The following is a 20,558-nucleotide window of genomic DNA, read 5'->3' on the forward strand; positions in this document are numbered from 1 at the left end:
ACGAAAAGCAGGAACAGTCGCGGGAGGGCAGATGCTTTGCCGCGAGGAGTCTGTGTTTGCATTGCATCTGTGTCGTGTCCTGCACCCGGGGACGCCTGGAATGTGTCCGTGTAGCATTGTTTTCACTAACGGAGTGAGTTTTTAAAGTTTGAACATATTCACACTTTATTTTATAAAGTGACCGGTCACTTTTAAGTGACCGGCCTCTTTATTAATAAAATAAAGTAGCCACTTAGAAGACAAAGCAACAAAACCAGCCAGCGAATTCTCTCTCCCGATTTTGGGTAGAACAGCGCCCCAAAAAAAAAAAAAAAAAAAAAAAAAAACGGCTGCGATCTCTACGCGAGCAGTTTTTCGTGCCGTGGCCAGGGAGCTATAAAAGCACCACATGCCCTCACTGACAGGAGGTACCAACATCAGCAAGAGAAGACTCTGCCGCAAGAGATCGCGAGACTACGAAGCACGGAAGTCGCTTTTCCCGCGCAAGAGCGACAGGTATCTATTGTGGATTCGCCATACGAATTGTTGTCGCGTGTTTGTGTGGTTTGTTTTGCAGGAATCTCCCGTCTTACGGGAAGTACGGCTTCATGCCTAAGTCCCTTACGGGAAAGTACGGCTTCGCGCCTAAGTCCCTTACGGGAAGGAACGGCCTTGTGCCTAAGTCCCTTACGAGAAAAGCACGGCTTCGCACCTAAGTCCCTTACGGGAAGGAACGGCCTTGTGCCCAAGCCCCTTTACGGGAAAGCACGACCTTCGGGTCTAAGATTACAGAACGGAGGGGTTTCCTTGGGTTCTCGTGCTTGTATAAGAATTCTCCCTGAATAAAAGAATACTCTTTACGGGGGGGGGACCAGCCCATCTTGTGGTCCCCAATACTGTGTCGATCTTCTCCCTTCTCTCATGTTTTCAAAGAATTATAATTTTCTGATTTTCTAAGTGCTCGTGTACGCTCCCGTTTTGTGACAAAAACTCTACTCCAATGCAAACTCTCCAGTTGAAGTGAATTTCCACAGACCTTCATTCCACAACAATTCTGTCGTGACCACCTTCCAATCTGCCACTAGATTGGAAGCAAAGGGACATCCCGGAATTGTAGCTTCAACTTTACCAAAAACCACATCCCAATACGATGGCTGCCAATGGCCGAAGGATGGCGTAGAAACCGCATGAGAGCACAAAAACGCGAGTATCTGTGTCCAAGGCTGTTTTTGCTCAACCAACACCAACAACAAAGTAGCCTTCCTTGCTGTAACATGAGAACATAAATGAAGGATGTTCAGAACGCCACAACGTTTTGGAGTACAAAGCTTATCCATCGCAAGCAATTGCAAGCCTTTTTTGTGAGAGGAAGTGGACCAAAAGTGCTCCAGAATCCGAGACATGAAATCCCGAAGACGACGGGGTGGCCAATGTAACAATGGCAGGAAAAATTGCATTTTTGCGACCAAAATAGATTTCACTATTCTGAGTCTTACACGGAGAGGCCAGGTAGACAATTTCCAATACTGCAATTTAGACCTCAGTTTATTCTCAACCCATTACAACAATTTCGCATTGTTAACCGACCAAGCCAACGGATAACCAAGATGTCTCACAATTTGATCAGGCTTCACTATCTCACCTGGCCATAATAGAGCATGCTAATCCATTTGATGCAACGACAACAATTTAGATTTTCGGAATTTCACTTCCAGACCTGCAGCCAACCCATAAATATGCAGTGCTCCCATAATACAACGAAAACACACACACACACACACACACACACACACACACACACACACACACACACACACACACACACACACACACACACACACACACGTGCTTCTGTATACATATTACATATAAATGTACTCAGAGATTTGTAAGTGTATATGGCATATTTGTGTGCATTTATGTTGTCAGGTCCACTTTTTTCTGGATGCTTGGTGTTCGTTCTATTAGATTGCTTGCTTAAGGCTTCTTATATTCAGATCTTACATTCAAAATGCCTTACTTCAATTCTTTATTGGAAACAGGGGCTATTTGCTGGATTCATTGTACTGATTTCCACCCAGGGCAACAACTCCCACGTTCTCCAGTTTGATGAGGAGCTTTTTTTCATCTATCTTTTGCCACCCATAATTTTTAATGCTGGGTAAGGAGACTTTTTGTTTTCTTCAGGTTCTTGGTTGAAGACACAAAATGGCAAGGATTTGTCAATGCATGGTTATGGCTTTTTCATGTTCTAAGTTGGTTTTTCCTCACCCAAAATTTATACTTTTGCCTCACTCTTGTATGGTAATTTATTTTCTTCCATGGAGTATGTTCGTTAGAATCGCAAAGAATGATACTACACTTGTTTGAAACAAGTGTGCAGGTTTTGGAGGTCATCGCCTGGATTTCCCGTCTCGATCCAGTAAGAGAGGACTCCTTTCTAGCTGTGCTCAACCTTGCCAGGCTTTTCTAGAGTTAGGCATCATGGGGGATTTTCCAGTTTTGATCTGGTCTGGCACTTGAGGGCCTTTTTGGCTTGGCGCATTATTTTTCTATCGGTAACTGTTGATATTCCCACATTTTTGTCGTGGGGTATTTCTGGGGGGGTCGGGCAGATGATTTTGCATGATGCATCCCTATATAGGGAGAGGGGGGTGCCCCCATTTTAGGCAGATTGTGCAGTCACCTATGTACTCTCTTTTTGAGCAGGGTTCAGGGCTTGGAGCTCTCTCTCTCTCTCTCTCTCTCTCTCTCTCTCTCTCTCTCTCTCTCTCTCTCTCTCTCTCTCTCTCTCTCTCTCTCATGGCACCACACCTTCTGATGCACTCTGACATGGTATAAGAACCACGGCTTGATGACGCTGGTCTTGGGCGCTGATCTTGCGATAGGTATCTGAAGTGCTGATTGGCTGTGTTTTTCAGCCAGCAGGAGGACGACTTATGGCTGCATTTTTGTCGGGTGGCCAATTGTTTTTGCATCAAGAAGGGGCTGACAGTCATCTGCTTCGACTTTGCTGCGAAGAACCCTTGAGAACCTGCATTTTTTAATTAGGAGATGATGTATGAGTGCTTCTGTTTTCCAGCTAGCTGGACGAGATTGGGGCTGTGTTTTGAAGGCAAGAGGGGACTTGAGTGTGATTGTTCGTGCCTGGTACCTTTGTGGATTTTCAGCCAGCCAGTTGGAGGTCTTTGTGCGGTGGAGGGGGCTGGTTCTAAATTGTTTTCAGCCGGTGTACCGGCCCTTGCTGGAGGAGTTTGGAGAGCCTTTCCATGTGAAGTTGTTTGTAGCCTTAAAGCTTGGTTGTACGCATTTACGCCGTATGGAGGATTCCCTTACGACCTTGGAGTGTCTTGGTCATGGCACTAAGAAGGCTGTAGAGTTCTCATGATGTGGGCGACAAAGTCAATGACACATACGATGATATAGTGGATGATTCTTTGGAGTGTTTGCGAAAGTCTATTCATGATGAGGAGTTGTAGGAGTTGCTTGAGAGCATGGTTCTGGTGTTACGTGTGTTTCCACATTCCAAAAGCTAGATGCTACCGATTTCTAGGATTGGAAGGTGTCAGGTGCAACGGATTTGAAATGGTGAAGATCTAGACTTTACACTTCCACGAATCTTTACTTCTTTCCTTTCGTTAATGTGTACTACTTAGCACGAGAGACGGTTCCTTTATTTCCCTGAAGAAAGGGAATGAGAGAGAGAGAGAGAGAGAGAGAGAGAGAGAGAGAGAGAGAGAGAGAGAGAGAGAGAGAGAGAGAGAGAGAGAGAGAGAGAGAGATTTTATTTACGTCTTCAAAAGGCCAAAGAGAACTGGCCTATGAGACAGATCCATGTACAAATGTGAATATCCTCTGGATATCTGGTATGTGCAAAATGACCGGGTAATAATAGCATCCGGTGTACAAAGTGTAGTGTGGTAAGTGACCGGGTAATAACAAAGCATCTGGTGTGCAGATGTGGGGGTGACCGGGTAGTAACAAAACATGCGGTGTACATAAAGAGGTTGTATGTGTGTAGTGAGAGTGAGGGGAGGAGGGAGGGGGGTGGTGTGGTACATCAGCTCCATCGAGTAGTGATAGCAGGGTGTAGTATCTGGTACATCCGTGAGCCTGATGTGAGGACTCTGGCTATGCCCGTATGTCTAGTGTCTACTCTGTCCTCCTCTGAATATATGCTGTATGTCGATCACTGATGGCCTGGACCTCTCGTCTGTGTCTCTGAGAGGCCCTGGAGCGATATCTAGGTAGTCGTGGTCGCCGCCTAGCTCTGGCCTCCTCAACTCGTATAAAAGTCATCCCCTGATGTGTGGGTGGCTGTGGCTGCATGGGTACTCTAGCCAGGAAGTAGTCTGTAAGGTGTGTCTGCCTGTCTGATCCTCCACCTTCCCCCGTCTGGAGGGCTCTCTCTCTGTGCTGGTGCATCTCCACCAAGAGTCTCCCAAGTAGTCTCTGATCTAATGATGTCAACACTGTCTGTAATGAGACCTTTGGCCTGTCAAATAGAGTGGGGTACCATGATCTGATCTCCTCATAGTGAGGGCATTTGCATAAGAAGTGGCTCTCACACTCTACCTCCTGCCTGCATAATTTGCATATCCTGGCCTCGCGTGGGACCCGTGATGCTCTGCCGCTCTCAATCTCAAGCTGGTGGGATGATACTCTGAGCTGTCCGATGGCTACCCTCATACCATGTGGTAGGTATATATCCATGTAGTGGGGCCTCTGTATGAACCTGTCCTCTGTGAGCATAAGGAAATGATCTCTGTAATATGCCATCTTCGTGGCCAATGGCCGCGAAGGTGTGAGCCAAGTCTGCTCTACATGTCTCTGTATGGGCTCATATCGGACAACTGTGTTCCTCTCAGTGTGTGAGAGGGCTTGGCGCGGTGCATCTGATAATGTCATCAACATATAGCATAATATGTACGTGAGTGCCTGATAGGTCGGCGCCTGCTCCTCCTCTTTGTCAGATGTAGGCCTCCATCTCATCTATGTACATATCAAATAGAGTAGGGGAGAGTGGACACCCCTGTGTCACCCCGATGGTGCTAGTGATGCTATCTGATAGTCCTCCTGGGCATCTGACCCTGCCTGACACTCTCTCATACAAAGCATATATGGCCCATATCATGTCCGGGGGTATCCCAAGAGATATGAGTCGCTGTAGTAGTCTCTCTCTGGGGACTGTGTCAAAGGCTTTGTGGAAGTCCACAAAGCAACAGTAGAGGCATCTCCCTCGGCTCCGTGACTTCTCTATCAGGCATCTGAGAGTGAAGATGTGGTCCACAGTAGAGAATTGTGCGTCTGAAGCGTGCCTGTCCGGAGGCACGTAGCTCCTCGGTCTCTGCATATCTGCTCAACTCTGACTCTAAAACTGCTCCATAAATCTTGGCCATCATATGACCAATCATGATAGTCTTGTAGTTGGCTGGATCCATGCGGTGTCCAGCCTTATGTAAAGGCACAATAGTATGCATAGTCCAGCTCTCTGGAAATCCCTCTGCCAATGCCCTGTTGAACAGGTGTGCAATTAATGGAGCCAAAGTGTGTGTAGTGTATATAAAATGCTCACCCTGAAGCTTGGTGTGGTCCGCGGCTCGGCGGTGCTGTAGACTCTGAATGCCTCGTCTCACCATATCTATGGTAAAGAGAGTGGGAGCTGTAGGTCGGGGAGCCATCGTGTGTGGAAGGGGGGGCTGAGCCGGCACCTGATAGAGGGTCTCTACATATGCAAGCCATACCGCTGGGTCCTCTATCGGCGTGGGTGGGGTCCGCTGTCTCATCTCTCTCCAAGAGATTGTTGCCTCTCGACTCTGAAGTGTATGGTACACATCCCACCATTGTCTCTCCTCAAAGGCTCTCCTCTTACGTCTAGTAAGAGTACCCATCTGTCGGTGCATCTGTCACTCAGATATCTGCCCAGTAATATTGTGTGACCTAAGCCTCTGATATAGCTGTATGCACTCATCATCATACCATCTATTCTGGGGCATCGTCCCAGATCGTGATGTGTCGCTAGAGTGCATGGTTGAGGGAAAGCTCTCGAGCGCTGTTGAGTGAAGTATGGAGGTGATCTCAGTGGTGAGTGTGGAGAGTGGGGCGTCAGGGTCTAGCTGGCTGATCCCTGCGTACACATGGTATTTGTAAATCTCGGAAAGCTCCTCACTGAAGTGTATAGTGGTATGCTGCGTGGGGGACTGGGGGGGTGGTGTTGGTAAACTGGTCTTGAGAGGCTGAGATATGTATGATCCGCGCCGATGGGCCGTGGTGGTATGGTAAAGGAGCGTACAATATCCATGGCCCCTGTGAAGCCTAATATGTAATCCACTGTGCTCAAGCCTTTCCTAACTCCCTGTCCTGTCTTGCCTCCCTTCTGGAAGCAAGTGTATCCACCTGACATCGGCCAACGGGACATCCCGTTGTAAGTGTGATCCGTATCTGGTAGAGTCACTCCCTTTGTCCTCTAATGTCCTCCCTAGTCCCACATCCTCTGCCTCTATGGTATGGAGTAGGGTGGAATCATCAAAGTCATATATCTCGCACTGTCGGCTCTGTGTGCTGGCTCGATGGGGTCCCAATCAACCCTCTCAAGGGACCCCCAGTATGGGTGATGGGGTTGGTGGACTTCTACTAGGTACCAAGGGTTGACGCTTTCTGTGGTAGTACTTTAGAGGACTCAGTAGTGCGCTTTGACGCTCTAATGAACGCCTTGTATGTGTCATGTAGTAACCACAAACCCAACCAAGCTTTGGGCAAGAAGACCTTTAACTGGTTGAACACAGGTCTAGACTCTACTAGACCAGGGCGAGTGACTAGACCACCTGGCTGGACCAGGGATGAGGAAGGACTAGACCAGGGATGAGGAAGGACTAGACTAGGGACGAGGAAGGACTAGACCAGGACGAGAGCTGGTTGGACCATGGCGAGAGAGGACTAGATCAGCAGGGCGAGGAGACTAGGCCAGCTAGACTAAGCTGTCTAGGGTGAAACTGGACCAGACCAGCAGGCTGCACTGTGCAAGGCGAAGTAGGCAAGACGAAGTAGGCGAGGCTAGGTAAAAACTAGCTAGCTCCTCGATTTGTACCTCAACAGAGAGTGAGACTTCAGTTGAGGTCCCACCGAGCGTGCCAAAAATGAGAACACTTGTAGCGTGGATAGTGTGTCGTGCTCTCTATAGCGGGTGCTCCTCAATGCAATGTGCGTGACATCTCACTCAAAACAGAATGAAAACAATAGAAAACAGCAAATCAACACAAAGACACAGTAGTAGACCAGAACATATGGACTTGACTATCTCGAAGGAACCAGTACAGACTCTGGTGTGGCAGCACACTCAACTCCAGCCAAGAACTCACGGGTACAATGGGGGTGTCGAGGCTCAAATGTGCAGGGATGGTGCAGACGTGCTTTGTATAGACTCTCTACTCTAGACGACGACGTTGGACCATATATGAAGAAGATGATAATGATGACCCAATAGCTACTACTCATATGTCCAACCATAAAGAGCCACCAACGGCTCATAAATGTCAGCCATCTAAGTCTATCTCCAAACTAAGTGTGACCCGGCCACGATGTCCACTAGACCACCGTCGTATCCCTGCCACGTGTCACTACCCAACCGAGAGTCTGTCCAGTGTGAACCAGACGAGACTAGCTGTACTAACCGTGTCCCCTGTAAAAGTGACACTGTAGCCTGCTACAGAAGAAAACGATGTTGTATGTCACACAGCCTTTGTGGGAGAAGATCTTGACAAAGCGCCATTGTCCACCTTTTACGGGTCACCGCGGCATCGATACCACCTTGAAGGGTGTGGAGCGTTATTTCTATTGACCGAGACTCAAAAAGGATGTGGACGACTTTGTTCGCAGTTGTTTAGTATGCCAAAAGGTCAAGTTTGACAAGCATAAGGCACACGGATTACTACAGCCTTTACCCATTCCCATCCGCCCCTGGGAAAGTATTGCAATGGATTTCATCTTGATCTCCCGAAGACACAAAGTGGGCACGATTGCATTTTGATTGTCATTGACAGATTTATCAAGCAAGCTTGCTTCATTCCAGTCAAGCCGGACCATTTAGCGAGAGTGTTCATTGCTTAGGTATTTCGGTTACATGGCATGTCACAAGGCAGGCACCACGTGCCAATAGAAAAGAACAGACTGAACAAACTTTTAGCACTTCAATAACAACTGTTCAATAACAACTGAACTGAGAGAGAGAGAGAGAGAGAGAGAGAGAGAGAGAGAGAGAGAGAGAGAGAGAGAGAGAGAGAGAGAGAGAGAGAGAGAGAGAGAGACGACACGCGACACGGAGTGGCGAAATTCCACCCCAGAGAGTATTGGCCCCAAACCTTGGCGCCCCTTTCGGTATTTCTTTATATTACTGCTGATTCGCAAAGTACAACAGCTGGGGAGCACCTCTTCTGCAATCTGCGCGCTGAAGAGTGCCAGAGAGGGCCCCCAAGGCTCATATTTAAAGGCCCAAAGCCTAAAAGCATCAAATATGAAAAGCTGACCCCAAAAATTCACTTTCCTAAAATTTCGGGATTTCCCTAAAAATCCGCCGCGAATTCCGGGACGTCCGTACAGGTGCCTCATCATCATATTTTGATGTGCAAAGTCTTTTGAGTGTGTTCTGCTTTATTTTTAATGCCTTTATGCCACTTGGGACCCCATCGGACGGGATCCCCATAAGTTGGTAGGACTTCTTCTTCTGTTGCTTGTTCTTCTTAGGGTTTCTAGAGTTAGGGTTTGCAAGTTTTAGGGTTAGGGTTTCAACAGTTGGGGTTTCTGGCAAAAATTAGGGTTAGGGTTTGTGCTCTCATCTGTAAGTTGGCTCCATTCTTTAGGCTTTGACACGTCAGCAGTTTGTTACATCTCCCCTTCTTGAAAGAGTAATCGTCCGCGATTACACCATATCTGCAAAACAACTCAAGTTAGCCCGTACTGATCTTCCTCGGGTGTCTTGATGCACTAAAATTACATACCCAGGCAATCTCATCCAATTAGGAATATTCAGTGGTTGGCACATCACAATGCAACACAAATGCTCACATATGCATGTTACAAGACATAGAAACATAAAGCCGCCGATGAACACTCCCCCCGCAAATAACCACCCAGGTCTGGGCCATGAGCTCTGATACCACTGTCACAAGGCAGGCACCACGTGCCAATAGAAAAGAACAGACTGAACAGACTTTTAGCACTTCAATAACAACTGTTCTGCCTGCCCGGCTGCGCGTATCCCTCCCTCTCTGCCCATCTACTCGGCTGCTGCTCAAGAATAGATGCGTACAACCGTGCCAATGTGTGTCCAATCATGATAGTGCGATAATTCCCAGGCTCCATAGGGTCTCCTGACTTGAAGATAGGTACAATAGTAGATAGGCTCCAAGTATCAGCCAAGCCCTCACACATGGCACGGTTAAACATAACTGCTAGAAGCTCTGCTAGTAAATCTCTGGCATGCGTGAAATGCTTAGCCACTAAGCCATCATGATCATATGCTCTCCCAGTCCTCATCCTGTCAATGGCTCTGAATAGCGTCCTCCCGCGAAAGCGATGTCAAACTGCTGTATAAAAGACAAAGCCTTCGAAGCATCTGAGTATCCTGAAAAGTATCAAACTTGATCGAGTGGCCACCTTCCTTAAACTCTCGGACTTTCTTGCTTTTATCTTCGAGAAAGTCATACTGGTTGGCTTTGTAAAAATTCTTCTTGTTCGCATAAAACTTTCCGTCATCGGAATCTGAGCTGTCTGTAGACGAGTCCTCAGTAGAACTGTCAGTCTCTGGGCGAGATTTAGCCTTCTTTGCCTTTCTCTTGCCCTTTCCAAAGCGTTGCTTCTTGCTTCGCTTTTTACCTTTTCTGTCTTCTTCGCTCGAATCCGAGGAGCTAGAAGAACTGTCAGAAGAAGAAGAAGAACTGGGTAGGTCTTCAAACTTGACGCGCTTCTTCAATTTCTTTGCCTTGTCAAATGTCGAGTGACGACCCAAATATCCCGGGAAGTCAGTGCCTTTCTTTTGCTTTTTGCCGTGCTTTTTGGCTTTCTTTTGTGTGTCAAAAAGTTGAGCAATCCGTGCATCAACCATGTTCTCTAGTTCCTTCTCCGTATATTTCTTGGAGGCAGAAGGTTTCTTGAGATCGGGTTTCGGGAGTGGTGTTGTGGTTCTCTGCCACTCCGTCTGTACCTCTTCCAAAGAGGTCTGGTTCATATATTTTGCCATCTTCGGATCCTTGGCAAAATTGAGCATCATCTTTGTTGCATCGCCAATCAATTGACGACGCTCCATCTCTCTTTGCTCCGCCTGAGTAGGCCGAGGTGGGCCATACTCTCTGTTTGAATCTTCGTTGTGATCCCAACCCGCATCTCGAGATGCAGAGGGAGTCGACTGATCATTGCCTGAAGCCATAGGTGCCGCGGAAAAAAAATTCGGGGATCGGATTTCCCGTAGAAGAGAAATTGGCCGTGCTCTGATACCACTGTAACAGACTTGGACACTCCAAGTCAAGAATCAACCGCGACAGCACCAAATAACCACTTCAAAACAATTCACAGATCACAATAGATTTGCACTGGCCCGGTGGAGTTCCGTGCCTAGAGATATTGGCCCCAAAGACTGGCGCCCCTTTCGGTATTTCTTTTTATATTAATCAATCATCAAAGTACAAAAGAGCGGTTAGGGCTTCACTCTCAGACTCTGCGTCCAGATGCCCTGAGAAGTGAGGCCCTCACCACTAATTTAAAGGTTACAAGGGATGCCCAAAAGTAGAGCCCCAAAAGCTTCAAATCAAAAGCAATTGCTCTCTCTCTCTCTCTCTCTCTCACAGAGAGTCAAAACATGAAAGCAAAAGCATTCTCTCTCTCTTTCTCATTTAAGTAGAGAAAAAGCGAAATTTGCGTCGCTCATCATTTTCCAAATAAAAAAAAAATAAAAAATTTCAGCCTCCGCGATTTCCGAAAATTAGGGTTTCTGGCAGAAATTAGGGTTTGCAAGAATTTTAGGGTTTCTGGCAGAAATTAGGGTTTTTGCTGTCCGCCACGTCATCACTTTGTGACATAGTGCTGCTGACACCACTCTTATTTCACCGACTCTGACACAGACACATCATTGGGGGCCTTCATCTTCGAGAGGTGTTACCTTGGATAGATCAATAGCGCTCATCTGAGCAAGATTACTGCTTTCATCTCGAAGGAGACTCAGACGTCCACATCACAGATAGATCAGAGCGACCATTGAGTGCCATCAAAGGCGAATGCCACATTTGAGTCACATCTTTCCATGAGGACACTTCATGTAGAGGGGGGATATCAGCGATACCTTGTATATTTGGACTATGGATGCATTTTTTAGATAGGTAACTCCTTTCAGCCTTTAGCTTTAGGCTTACTTTTCAGTTTCTCTTAGATTAGAGATTTCCTGCATTGTAAGTATTGGTTTGGTCTCATAGGTGGCATTGGTCTTATAGGGAGGTTAATATTCTCTCTCTCTCTCTCTCTCTCTCTCTCTCTCTCTCTCTCTCTCTCTCTCTCTCTGTGTGCACCTGTCTGGGTCCTGCTGCCCCTGCCCTTGCCCCCCCCCGCTCTGCTTGCTCCCCCCCCCCCCCGCTCGCGCTGTGTTCCCCTGCTCGCCCTGCCCACGCTCCCCGCTCGCGCTCATTGCTCCGGCTGTGTGCCCCCGCTCTGCTTGCTATGCGTGCTGCTGCTCCACCTGCTCCCCCCCCCCCCCCCCCCCCCCCCCCCCCCGGCCCCTATTGCTGCTTCCTCACGCTCTCTCGGCAACTCCCCAACCTAACGCGTAGAAAGAGAAAGAGGGGGGGGGGGGGGGAGTTGCGTAGAGAGGAGGGAGAAAAAGTGGCGTAGAGAGAGAAAGAGGGGGAAAAATTACGTTGAGAGAGAAAGAGGGAAAAAAGTGACGTAGAGAGAGAGAGAGAGGGGGGAAATCGCGTAGAGAGAGAAAAAAAAAGAAGGCGTAGAGAGAGAAACAGATGAATAGCATAGAGAGAGAAAGGGTTGAGTGAGTCTCTACCTGCCCACAGAGAGAGAGAGAGAGAGAGGAAAAAAAACTCTTCTTCACTCCTGTACGCCCTCTCCCTCTCCTGTTGCGGCCTTTCAATCATGAGAAAGCAAAATGGCAAGGATGACCCGGTGGAGGATGCCATCCAAAAATGCAAAGAAGAATTGAGCGAGTCCATCAACAAGATCAACCGCCACCTCCTAGGTACTATTGACGGACTCGACGCACGCGTGGCAGCACAGAAAAGCACGATACATACACTCGAGGATCGCATGAAGGCCGAAGATGAGGAAATTGCACTATCCAAGAAAGAGCTTGCAGAGGTGCGATCGCAGAATGTCCTCAAAGAGGGAGGGCTTCAACCCTCTATCGTTGAAGAGCTTAACACGATTAAGGAACAGGTATGGGCCATCAAAGAAGGTGGGGAGCAACAAAAAGAAATGACGACCTCGTGGGTAGATGGCATCACCAAGACCCAACAAAAAGCAGAAAAGGCCGAAAAATGGATCGAGATTGTCAAGAAAGGAAAAGGCAAGGAAATAACCCCCACCCCCACACCAACCATCATCAACTTGACAGTAGAAGAGGAGCAAAGGAGACGTGTGCGAGCCTTACACGTAAGGATATGTGGCCTCAGAGACCAAGAGAATGTGGATAAAGAGGTGAAAGAACTCATGACTCTGGTGGGGGTCAATGAGCAGACGCATACGAGGGCTTGGAGAGTGGGCACTAAGAAAAGTGGGAGCAACGGAGAAACCTCGAAGGAAAGGGCACTCATTCTCCGCTTCCCCTCCATGGAAGCGAAGGACTTCTTGAAGAAGAGACGGACTCTAAAGAAGACTGGCATCTTTCTTGGAGATGACCTCACCTCTTCTTGCTCATATACAAGAAGTAATGCTGGAAATTAGAGCAGCAAGGGAAAAGGGGAAGATTGCTTTTTACAGGGATGGAATGTAACAAACTGCCGACGTGTCAAAGCCCTGAAGAAGGGGGCCAACTTGCAGATGTCGGCCAAGGGGCCTAAACCCTAAGAAGAACAAGTAATAGAAGAAGTCCTACCAACTTATGGGGACCCTGTCCCATGGGGCCCCAAGTGACATAAAGAATAAAAATAAAGCAGGACCCACACACACATAGGAAAAAAGCTGGCGGAGCAATTGATGACATCGCATATTTCCAAAAATTGCGTTGGCATGATGACGTGGCAGGCTGTATGGATTTCCGCGTTTTGCTTTGGTTGATGGCGTGGCAGGCTGTGGGGATTGCCGTAAATTGCGTTGGCAGCTTTTTGGCTTTGCTTTTGGACCAGATGCTTTTGAGTTTGAAGGCTTTTCACTGTAATTGCTTTTTAGGCCAAGGGCCTTTAAATATGAGCTTAGGGCTCATTCTCTGGCATGCTTCGTGGAGAAGGTGCAGAGTATGGAGTACCGGCTTGTACTGTGTTGATGCAAAATAAATAAATATCGAAAGGGGTGCCAAGGTTTGGGGCCAATACTCTCTGGGGTGGAATTCCGCCACTCCGTGTCGTGTGTCGTCTCCCTCTTTCAATTCAGTTGTTATTGAAGTGCTAAAAGTCTGTTCAGTCTGTTCTTTTCTATTGGCACGTGGGCTCGTCTTTTGACAGTGGTATCGGAGCATCATGCGTGTGCTTTTCTGAAAGCATACCGGTCCCACAAAAGAGAAGACAGAGCAAACCAGAGACTTTTGGAATTTATTCGAGGTATCTTCGCTCTCCAACCCGGACTTATTAGCCACTCTCCAACCCGGACTAATTAGCCACTCCCACCCTTACTTCATTGCGCATCGGGCGCGCTCCCGTCTTCACCGCTCATGTCTTACAGGGCATAAGCCATTAAGATCACTTTCAATAGAAGGATCCAAGATTTATTTCAAGCTGCTGTTTTTCTCAGGGACAGTGCCATGCAGATATTGATGTCTACAGCTACCAAGCCGCACACTTCCAAGGACTTGGCGAGCTTTCAAGAAAATTTTTGCCCGAAGTTATATGGTTTCTGACATCTTCCTTCGGAGTGCAACTTTTGGCAGAGGGGGGTATCCTGAAATGCTTGCCATGGAAACCCTAGCAGATTATAATTTGAAATTTTCTTGGCATCTCTCAGTAGATGTCTCTTCGCGAGTAGATGACCTTGGAGGTTCGGTAAGATTGCTATGTCTTGGGACTACCATCGTTGCCAAAGAAACACTGTTTGTCCAAGAGCTGATGGACCATGCTGTGCTCTGCTACGACCCTATGGAATGAACCTAACCCTAATTTTTTTGATGCAGGTTTCAAGATGGAAAGTCAGTCGGTAAGACTTGATTTGGAAGAGTGCACGCTCGCTGCTGCTGTGCACTCTCGCTGCGCCATCGCCACCCAGGCCCCCCCCGTGCTGCCTGCTGCCCTCCCTCGCGTTGCCCCTGTCCCAGCCCATCCGCCCGCCCTCAGCCCCTGCTGCCACCGCACGCCCTCAGCCCCAGCTTTTTCGCCACTGGCCCGCTTGCCCCAACCCGCTTTATCCCCCCCCACCCCGACTCGGCCCGTTCGCCCGTCAGTTTGGGCCCCCCGCCTCGGTTACTCCCTGCAGATTCGTTACTTTCGGCATTTGTTTCAACTCCTTGGAGCAGTGTTAGCGCACCTATTTGCCGCACCCTCCCGTCGTCCTCTTCTTACGCCACAGCAGTAGACACAGATGGAGGCTCCAGCTTCGCCACAGAGGGACTCGCCAGAAGCCCCCTCGCCCGACCCCGCTGAGCCCACCATTCGACTTGCTCTCTCGCCTACAGAGCAAGCGAGCCTTGCCGCCGAGGTAGAGCGATTGCAGGCGACCTCGGTCATTTGCAAGATTCTCGGCACCCGACCTAGCAGAGGAGAGCTGCGAGACCTTCTCCAGGCCCACCTTCTCGCAGAGGTGGGAAAGATTTTGGATGTCCAGATTCTCGGACGGGGTTACTATCTGATCGAGTTTGAGTCCTCCGAGATGGCGTCCAAGGTCATAGCTATGAGTCCACTGGCCATCCGAGCCTCACGTGACTTTCGACAGTGGCGACATGGTTTTGACCCAGCTTCGGATGTTCTAGCAGAGGAGGCAGACATCCCCATCTCAGTCTACTTTCCGGGTTTACGGAGGGAGTACCTACCACTTCTTTCCAGGATTGGTTCCGCCATTGGGACTGTCCTGGAGACACCTCGCACGGCATCATCAGTAGCTACCAAGGCGGCTGGCATTCCCTCAGTTCGAGTTTTGGTCAGAGATACCCACACGCTCACGAAGGTTATCCTTTTACCTCGGGTGAGTGGGGGTTGGTTTCGACAGAGTGTGGAGTACTCGGGCCTCCCGAAACAGTGCTTCATTTGCCGACAGATGGGCCATCTAGCGAAGGCCTGTCCACGGAGGAGGCCGCGACCTGCACCATAGCCTCAGCCCCAGCCTGCCAGGGCTGGCCCGTTGCCACAGCCAGCGGCACAACGTACAGATGCAGAGCCACCCTCCGAGCCTGGGGCTCCAGCGGAGGAGGGGTGGTAGCAGGCCCATGGCCGTCGACGCTAGGGGCCACAGCGTCAGCCTGGCACTGAGAGTGCCCCTTAGGTACCTGCTCAGCAGCAGTGGGTTCCCACGGGGAATCATTTTGGTCCTCTCGAGCAGGAGATCCTTGCGCCAGCCCCCACCTCCGCTTCACCCTCGACAACCGCTCCCCCCCCTCCTGCTCTAGTTCCTCAGTCGGCTCAGGAGACTGGTCCCTCTCCGGCGACTGGGAGATCTCTTGGCAGTGCCTTTGCCGCGAGTTGCCTAGCGAGAGAGGGTCAGCCCTTCTTGCGGCCCCCTCTGCAGATTCAGACATCCGCCCTTGCAGCCATCCCTCGTGGGCTGACGAGCATTGACATCAGATGCCGCTGGGACTTCTTCGACTACGGGTTCACTCGTTTTCTCGGTGATTCTGCAGCAGACCATGAGGCAGTCCATGTTTTGTTCCTTGCCGCTAGGGGGACAGAGGCCTTGGACTCAGCAGTTGGTTTCTCCTCTCCCTCTGTGGTAGGGCCGAGACAGAGTGGTCCTTGACTCAGTGGTGGGATGGTTGCATACACAGGTCTTAGAGTTCTCTCACCACATGGGAGAACTTGGAGTTACAGATATGCTGCAGACTTTGTGGCCATTGGCCAAGTTTGCAGTGACACCCCCAGACTTAGCAGGATGTAGGCACATTGTGGTGTACTTCTTTGCTGATACGCAATGTTTGCCTCGCTATGTATACATTCATGAGGACTCCTGGACAGAGGAGGTTGCATTACGCATGGCTCGCTCTGCTTGGGCTTGGGCTAGGCACTCACTGCAGTCACGCCTATCTAGAGGACGCTCGGATGCGGATTACTCCCCATCCAAGCCTGCCTCGAAGATAGCCCGTCTTGCTGCTGCGGTAGCATCTGTTCTCTCTCGCTCCCCATGAGGATCGTCTCATGGAATGTGCAGGGACTAGGTGGGCCCCAGTTTCAGCTATAGCGGGGCCGATTGCGTCAGGAGCTTCAACGTTGCCTTGTGGGAGGAGAGATTGATCTCCTTAAGCTTCAGGAGCACCATATGTGTGAGAGCCGCATTCGGCGTTGTGGTCAGATTTTGCGTGGACGTTATGATACCTTTTGGTCAGCTGCTTTTGGACCTGGAGGCATCGAGGGAGGGGTATGTATGACTATTGCGGACTCACTGCAGCAGGCCATTGTGGGTAGAGGGATTATTGTGCCAGGCAGGAATCAGTGGATTACTATGCAGGTTCAGGGTGGCCTTGTGGGCTTCTTGAACATCTATGCGCCCAATGTGGCGAGTGCTCGTGCAGAGTTTTGGTCACAGATTGCTGAGTCTTTGCCGTAGGCCGATCATTGGTGTATAAGAGGGGACTTCAACATGTTGGACGACCCTTCTGACATGATTGGTGGCAGCCATGCTACTGTGCATGGAGTCGAGTTGGCAGCTTGGGAGAGGTTTTGTATGACTTTGAGGGTCTCGGATACATGGCAGCACTCTGGTTTTGTGAGGACCCCAGACAGTCTTGCCTTCTCTAGATCGGACTGCAGAGTGGGAGGAGTGAATCTATCGCGGATAGATCGCTTCTACACTAGTGACCACTTCAGTGACTTGGGGGGTTCAGTGGGCATCCTAGCAGGGACTTCCTTCTCGGACCATGCACCAGTGATCCTCACAATGGCAGACAGGCAAAGGAGTGGGAGCACGATGCTCCGCATCCTAGAGAGGGTCTTGTTGGACTCAGCACTCAGAGAGAGGGTAGAGGCTCTCTGGACAGAGGGCATGGATAGACATGATTCACTTGCAGACAGAGTGGCCTCAGGCCTAGCTCAGCTTAGCCACGTTTTTCTTCAGGAGTCTTTGGCTCGCCGGGCTGCGGCGAGAGAGGCGGAGCAGCGTCTCAGACGGGGCATTGCTTCACTGCAGAGGATGCAGGAGCAGCATCCAGACAGTCCATGGTTGGAGGAGCAGTTACAGCAGGCTCGACAGAAGCTTGCTAGCACAGAGGAGAGGCGTCATGAGTTTGCCTTCCACCGACAGGCATCTCAGTGGACTTAGGTGGGTGACAGAGTGACTGGTGCTTTTTTTGAGACAGTGGAGCCTCGGCACTCGCATGCCAAGGTTAGTCAGTTGAGGAGGCCCAATGGGTCAGTTGCTTGTGAGCCCGAGGATATATGTGCAGTTGCTACTGACTTTTACCGTGAGTTACTATCGGCTGAGCCTCAGTCAGAGCGGCAGGATGCATGCAGGGAGCAGGTTTGGGCATAGATGCCATGTCTTGTGATAGAGGAGATGCGCCAGAGGCTAAAGATGCCACTTCAGCCTGAGAAGCTGCACACAGCTCTGAGGGCCCTCCCTCGTGGTAGCTGTCTAGGTGAGGATGGGTTGACTCCCAGCTTTTTCTTGGAGTACTGGGACCTGCTCGGCCCAGATCTTTGTAGTGCTTTCCAGTACATTTTTCACATAGGAGTGATGCCTGACAGCATGAGTGAGGGCGTGATCTACCTCATTCCCAAGGAGGGTGGCTCCTTGGATGAGATTCGTCAGTGGCGTCCCATCACCATCCTCAACTCAGCCTACAAAATTCTTGCCAAGGCTCTGAGTTTGAGGATTCAGTCACTTTTAGAGAGCCTTATACATGGGACTCAGACATGTTTTGTCAAGGAACGCAGTATCCTTGACAACATCTTTACTTTTTGGGAGGCTTCTGCCCTGGCACGGCTCCGTGGTGAGGACCTTGTGATTCTTCTTCTCGATTTTGAGAAGGCCTACGACCGAGTTGACTAGGACTTTTTAGAGGGCACTCTTCGCAGGATGAGCTTCTCAGATGCTTGGATCAAAGGGATGTCAGCTTTGTACAGACAGGTTCACAGTCAGGTGCTTTTGGCAGGGGGGAGAGGTGAGCGCTTCATGCTCACACGCTCGGTCAGACAGGGTTGCCCTCTTGCCCCCTTTCTCTTTCTGTTCTATGCGGAGGCGAGCAGATTTTTGGTGTCACAGCAGGTTGGTCTTCGGGGCTTAGCACTCCCTATTGGGGGAGAGGAGCTACTGGACGCTGAGTTTGCCGATGACTCAGCCTTGTACTTAGATGGCCAGGAGGCCAATCTTCACAGATGTGAGCAGGCTCTGGAGACCTTCTGTTGTGCATCGGGCGCATTGATCAACTGGAGAAAGGCGGTGGCTTTCTCGGTTGGTAGTGCTCCTATGCCAGATTGGATGCCAGGAGAGGGTTTCAGGTGGATTCCCCTAGGGATTGCAGTTCGATACTTGGGTTGTCAGGTTGGTTTGGACTTGTCTCCCGAGCAGCACATTGCTCCTCTTCTCCTGTCCATCAGGAGAAAGCTGTTACATTGGAGCTCAGAACGTCTGTCTCGCCGGCTTGTAGAGTAGTAGTTGCCAACCAGGTGCTGTTGGCGACTATGTGGTACATCACTTCCTGTTGGATCTTCTCGAGTTCTTGTATCAGCGAGGTAGAGAGGCTGATTAGGAACTTCCTTTGGTCAGGACGTGACACTCAGATGGCCCGAGCCAAGGTGGCTTGGTCGGTCATCACGCTTCCTTGTTCTTAGGGAGGGCTTGGGATCATTGATCCAGCATAGCAGAGCAGAGCCCTTCTAGGGAAGTTCATAGTCAGAGGACTTCTTCCAGGTGAGGAGCCCTGGAAGGAGTTCTTGTTGCAGAGGCTTCGTGCCAAGGTGTCTCAGTCAGGAGGCCCTTGGCAACCTTCGACCAGATGGATCTTTACAGAGATGCGCCGAGTTGGTTTGAGCAGGAGACTGGAGGACCACTTCGTTGTGAGTTTGCTTCGTTCTTGGGAGCTCTTACGGCGTGGCTTGGAGCAGCGACAGCCGATGTGTACGGAGGAGCGCCTACGGCAGCCCCTCGTCTGAACCCCATGGTTAGCACTCAAAGAGACCACTTGGTTAGTAGTCGACCTCATGTTTCCTGGGGTCCCATGGCAGCAGGTCCAGCGCGCTCTCTAGGTGACTGGCTAGAGTTCATAGGTTTGTCAGAGGAGGTACAGGGTTTCCAACTGCAGGGCATGAGAGGGGTGCAGAGCATGTGTCAGGACATCTCAGAGTCAGTTCCAGCTGAGTGGCTCACGCCTCTCGAGCCAGTAGCACCCCGGTGGATGGGAGCCTTCACACGACTGGAGGTTCTCATTTCAGTCAGGGCTTGCTCAGAGACTGTCCCAGCCTTGTTCTTCGAGCTTTAGGGTGGGGGACGATTACAGCGAGTTGCAGTAGAGGCCCCGTAGGTAGCAGAGTGCTGTTTTCAGAGGATCCGAGTTGTGGGCATCTGTGGGAGGACTTGCGTCATAGACCCTTACCCAGCAGCTCTTGAGACTGGACACTGGAGGCTATGGGCTTGGGAGTGCTGTCCACTGGCACGAGTACAGTGGGATCCTGGTGAGTGGCTATGGAGGGACCCCTTCTCTTCCGCAGGCCACCCAGGAGTCCCCTTCTTTCAGTACACTGCTCGGCTTGGACGTCATATACTTGCAGCACAGAGAGAGGCCTGCCTCGCTGCAGCACATCATTGGCAGGAGGAGGGCCTCACAGTCGAGTTCTTGGCAGCCTTTTGGCAGAGGCTGTGGGACTCCAGACAGCCAAGGCGCGTCACTTTGTTCCCGTGGCTGGTTGCACACAGAGCTACAGCAGTAGGGAGCTGGCTTGTGCATAGTGGTCTCTCGGCCTCATGTGCAGCCTGTGACCAGTTGGTGGAGAGTCAGCGTCATTGTCTTTGGGACTGTCCCTCGGCCGAGCAGGTGTGGCTACGAGTTCTTCGGCTGATGCCTACTCTCTCCACGACTAGACAGTACACTTGGGGGGCAGCGGCTTGGTTCACTCTCACGGGCCCGGCATTTGAGTTTGAGCTATCTTCCACCAGCAGGATGATAGTGATACAGGGGGGGCGTCCTACACTCCAGCGTGCTCTACAGAGCTTACTCCACAGGAGTGGTGCAGTGAGAGAGAGGAGTGTTGGGAGCTCATCAGTGGCCTGACACTGTGGTTCATCTGGCGGGCCGGTTGTTTCCG

At 50.3% G+C, this 20,558-nt stretch overlaps 1 protein-coding gene across 2 annotated transcripts in view; it reads left to right on the plus strand.

The window, feature by feature from the left end:
• LOC147447526 (sodium/hydrogen exchanger 1-like) overlaps positions 1-20,558 on the plus strand; it is a 52,553-nt gene that overhangs the window by 16,316 nt on the left and 15,679 nt on the right. For both annotated transcript variants that reach the window (XM_086523280.1, XM_086523279.1), the window contains exon 2: positions 2,022-2,140. In XM_086523280.1, the coding sequence (XP_086379406.1) occupies positions 2,022-2,140 (119 nt within the window). The remainder of the gene's footprint in view (positions 1-2,021; positions 2,141-20,558) is intronic.

Source organism: Adiantum capillus-veneris, chromosome 11, assembly GCF_014529385.1.
Source record: "Adiantum capillus-veneris isolate H3 chromosome 11, ASM1452938v2, whole genome shotgun sequence".
NCBI lineage: Eukaryota > Viridiplantae > Streptophyta > Polypodiopsida > Polypodiales > Pteridaceae > Adiantum > Adiantum capillus-veneris.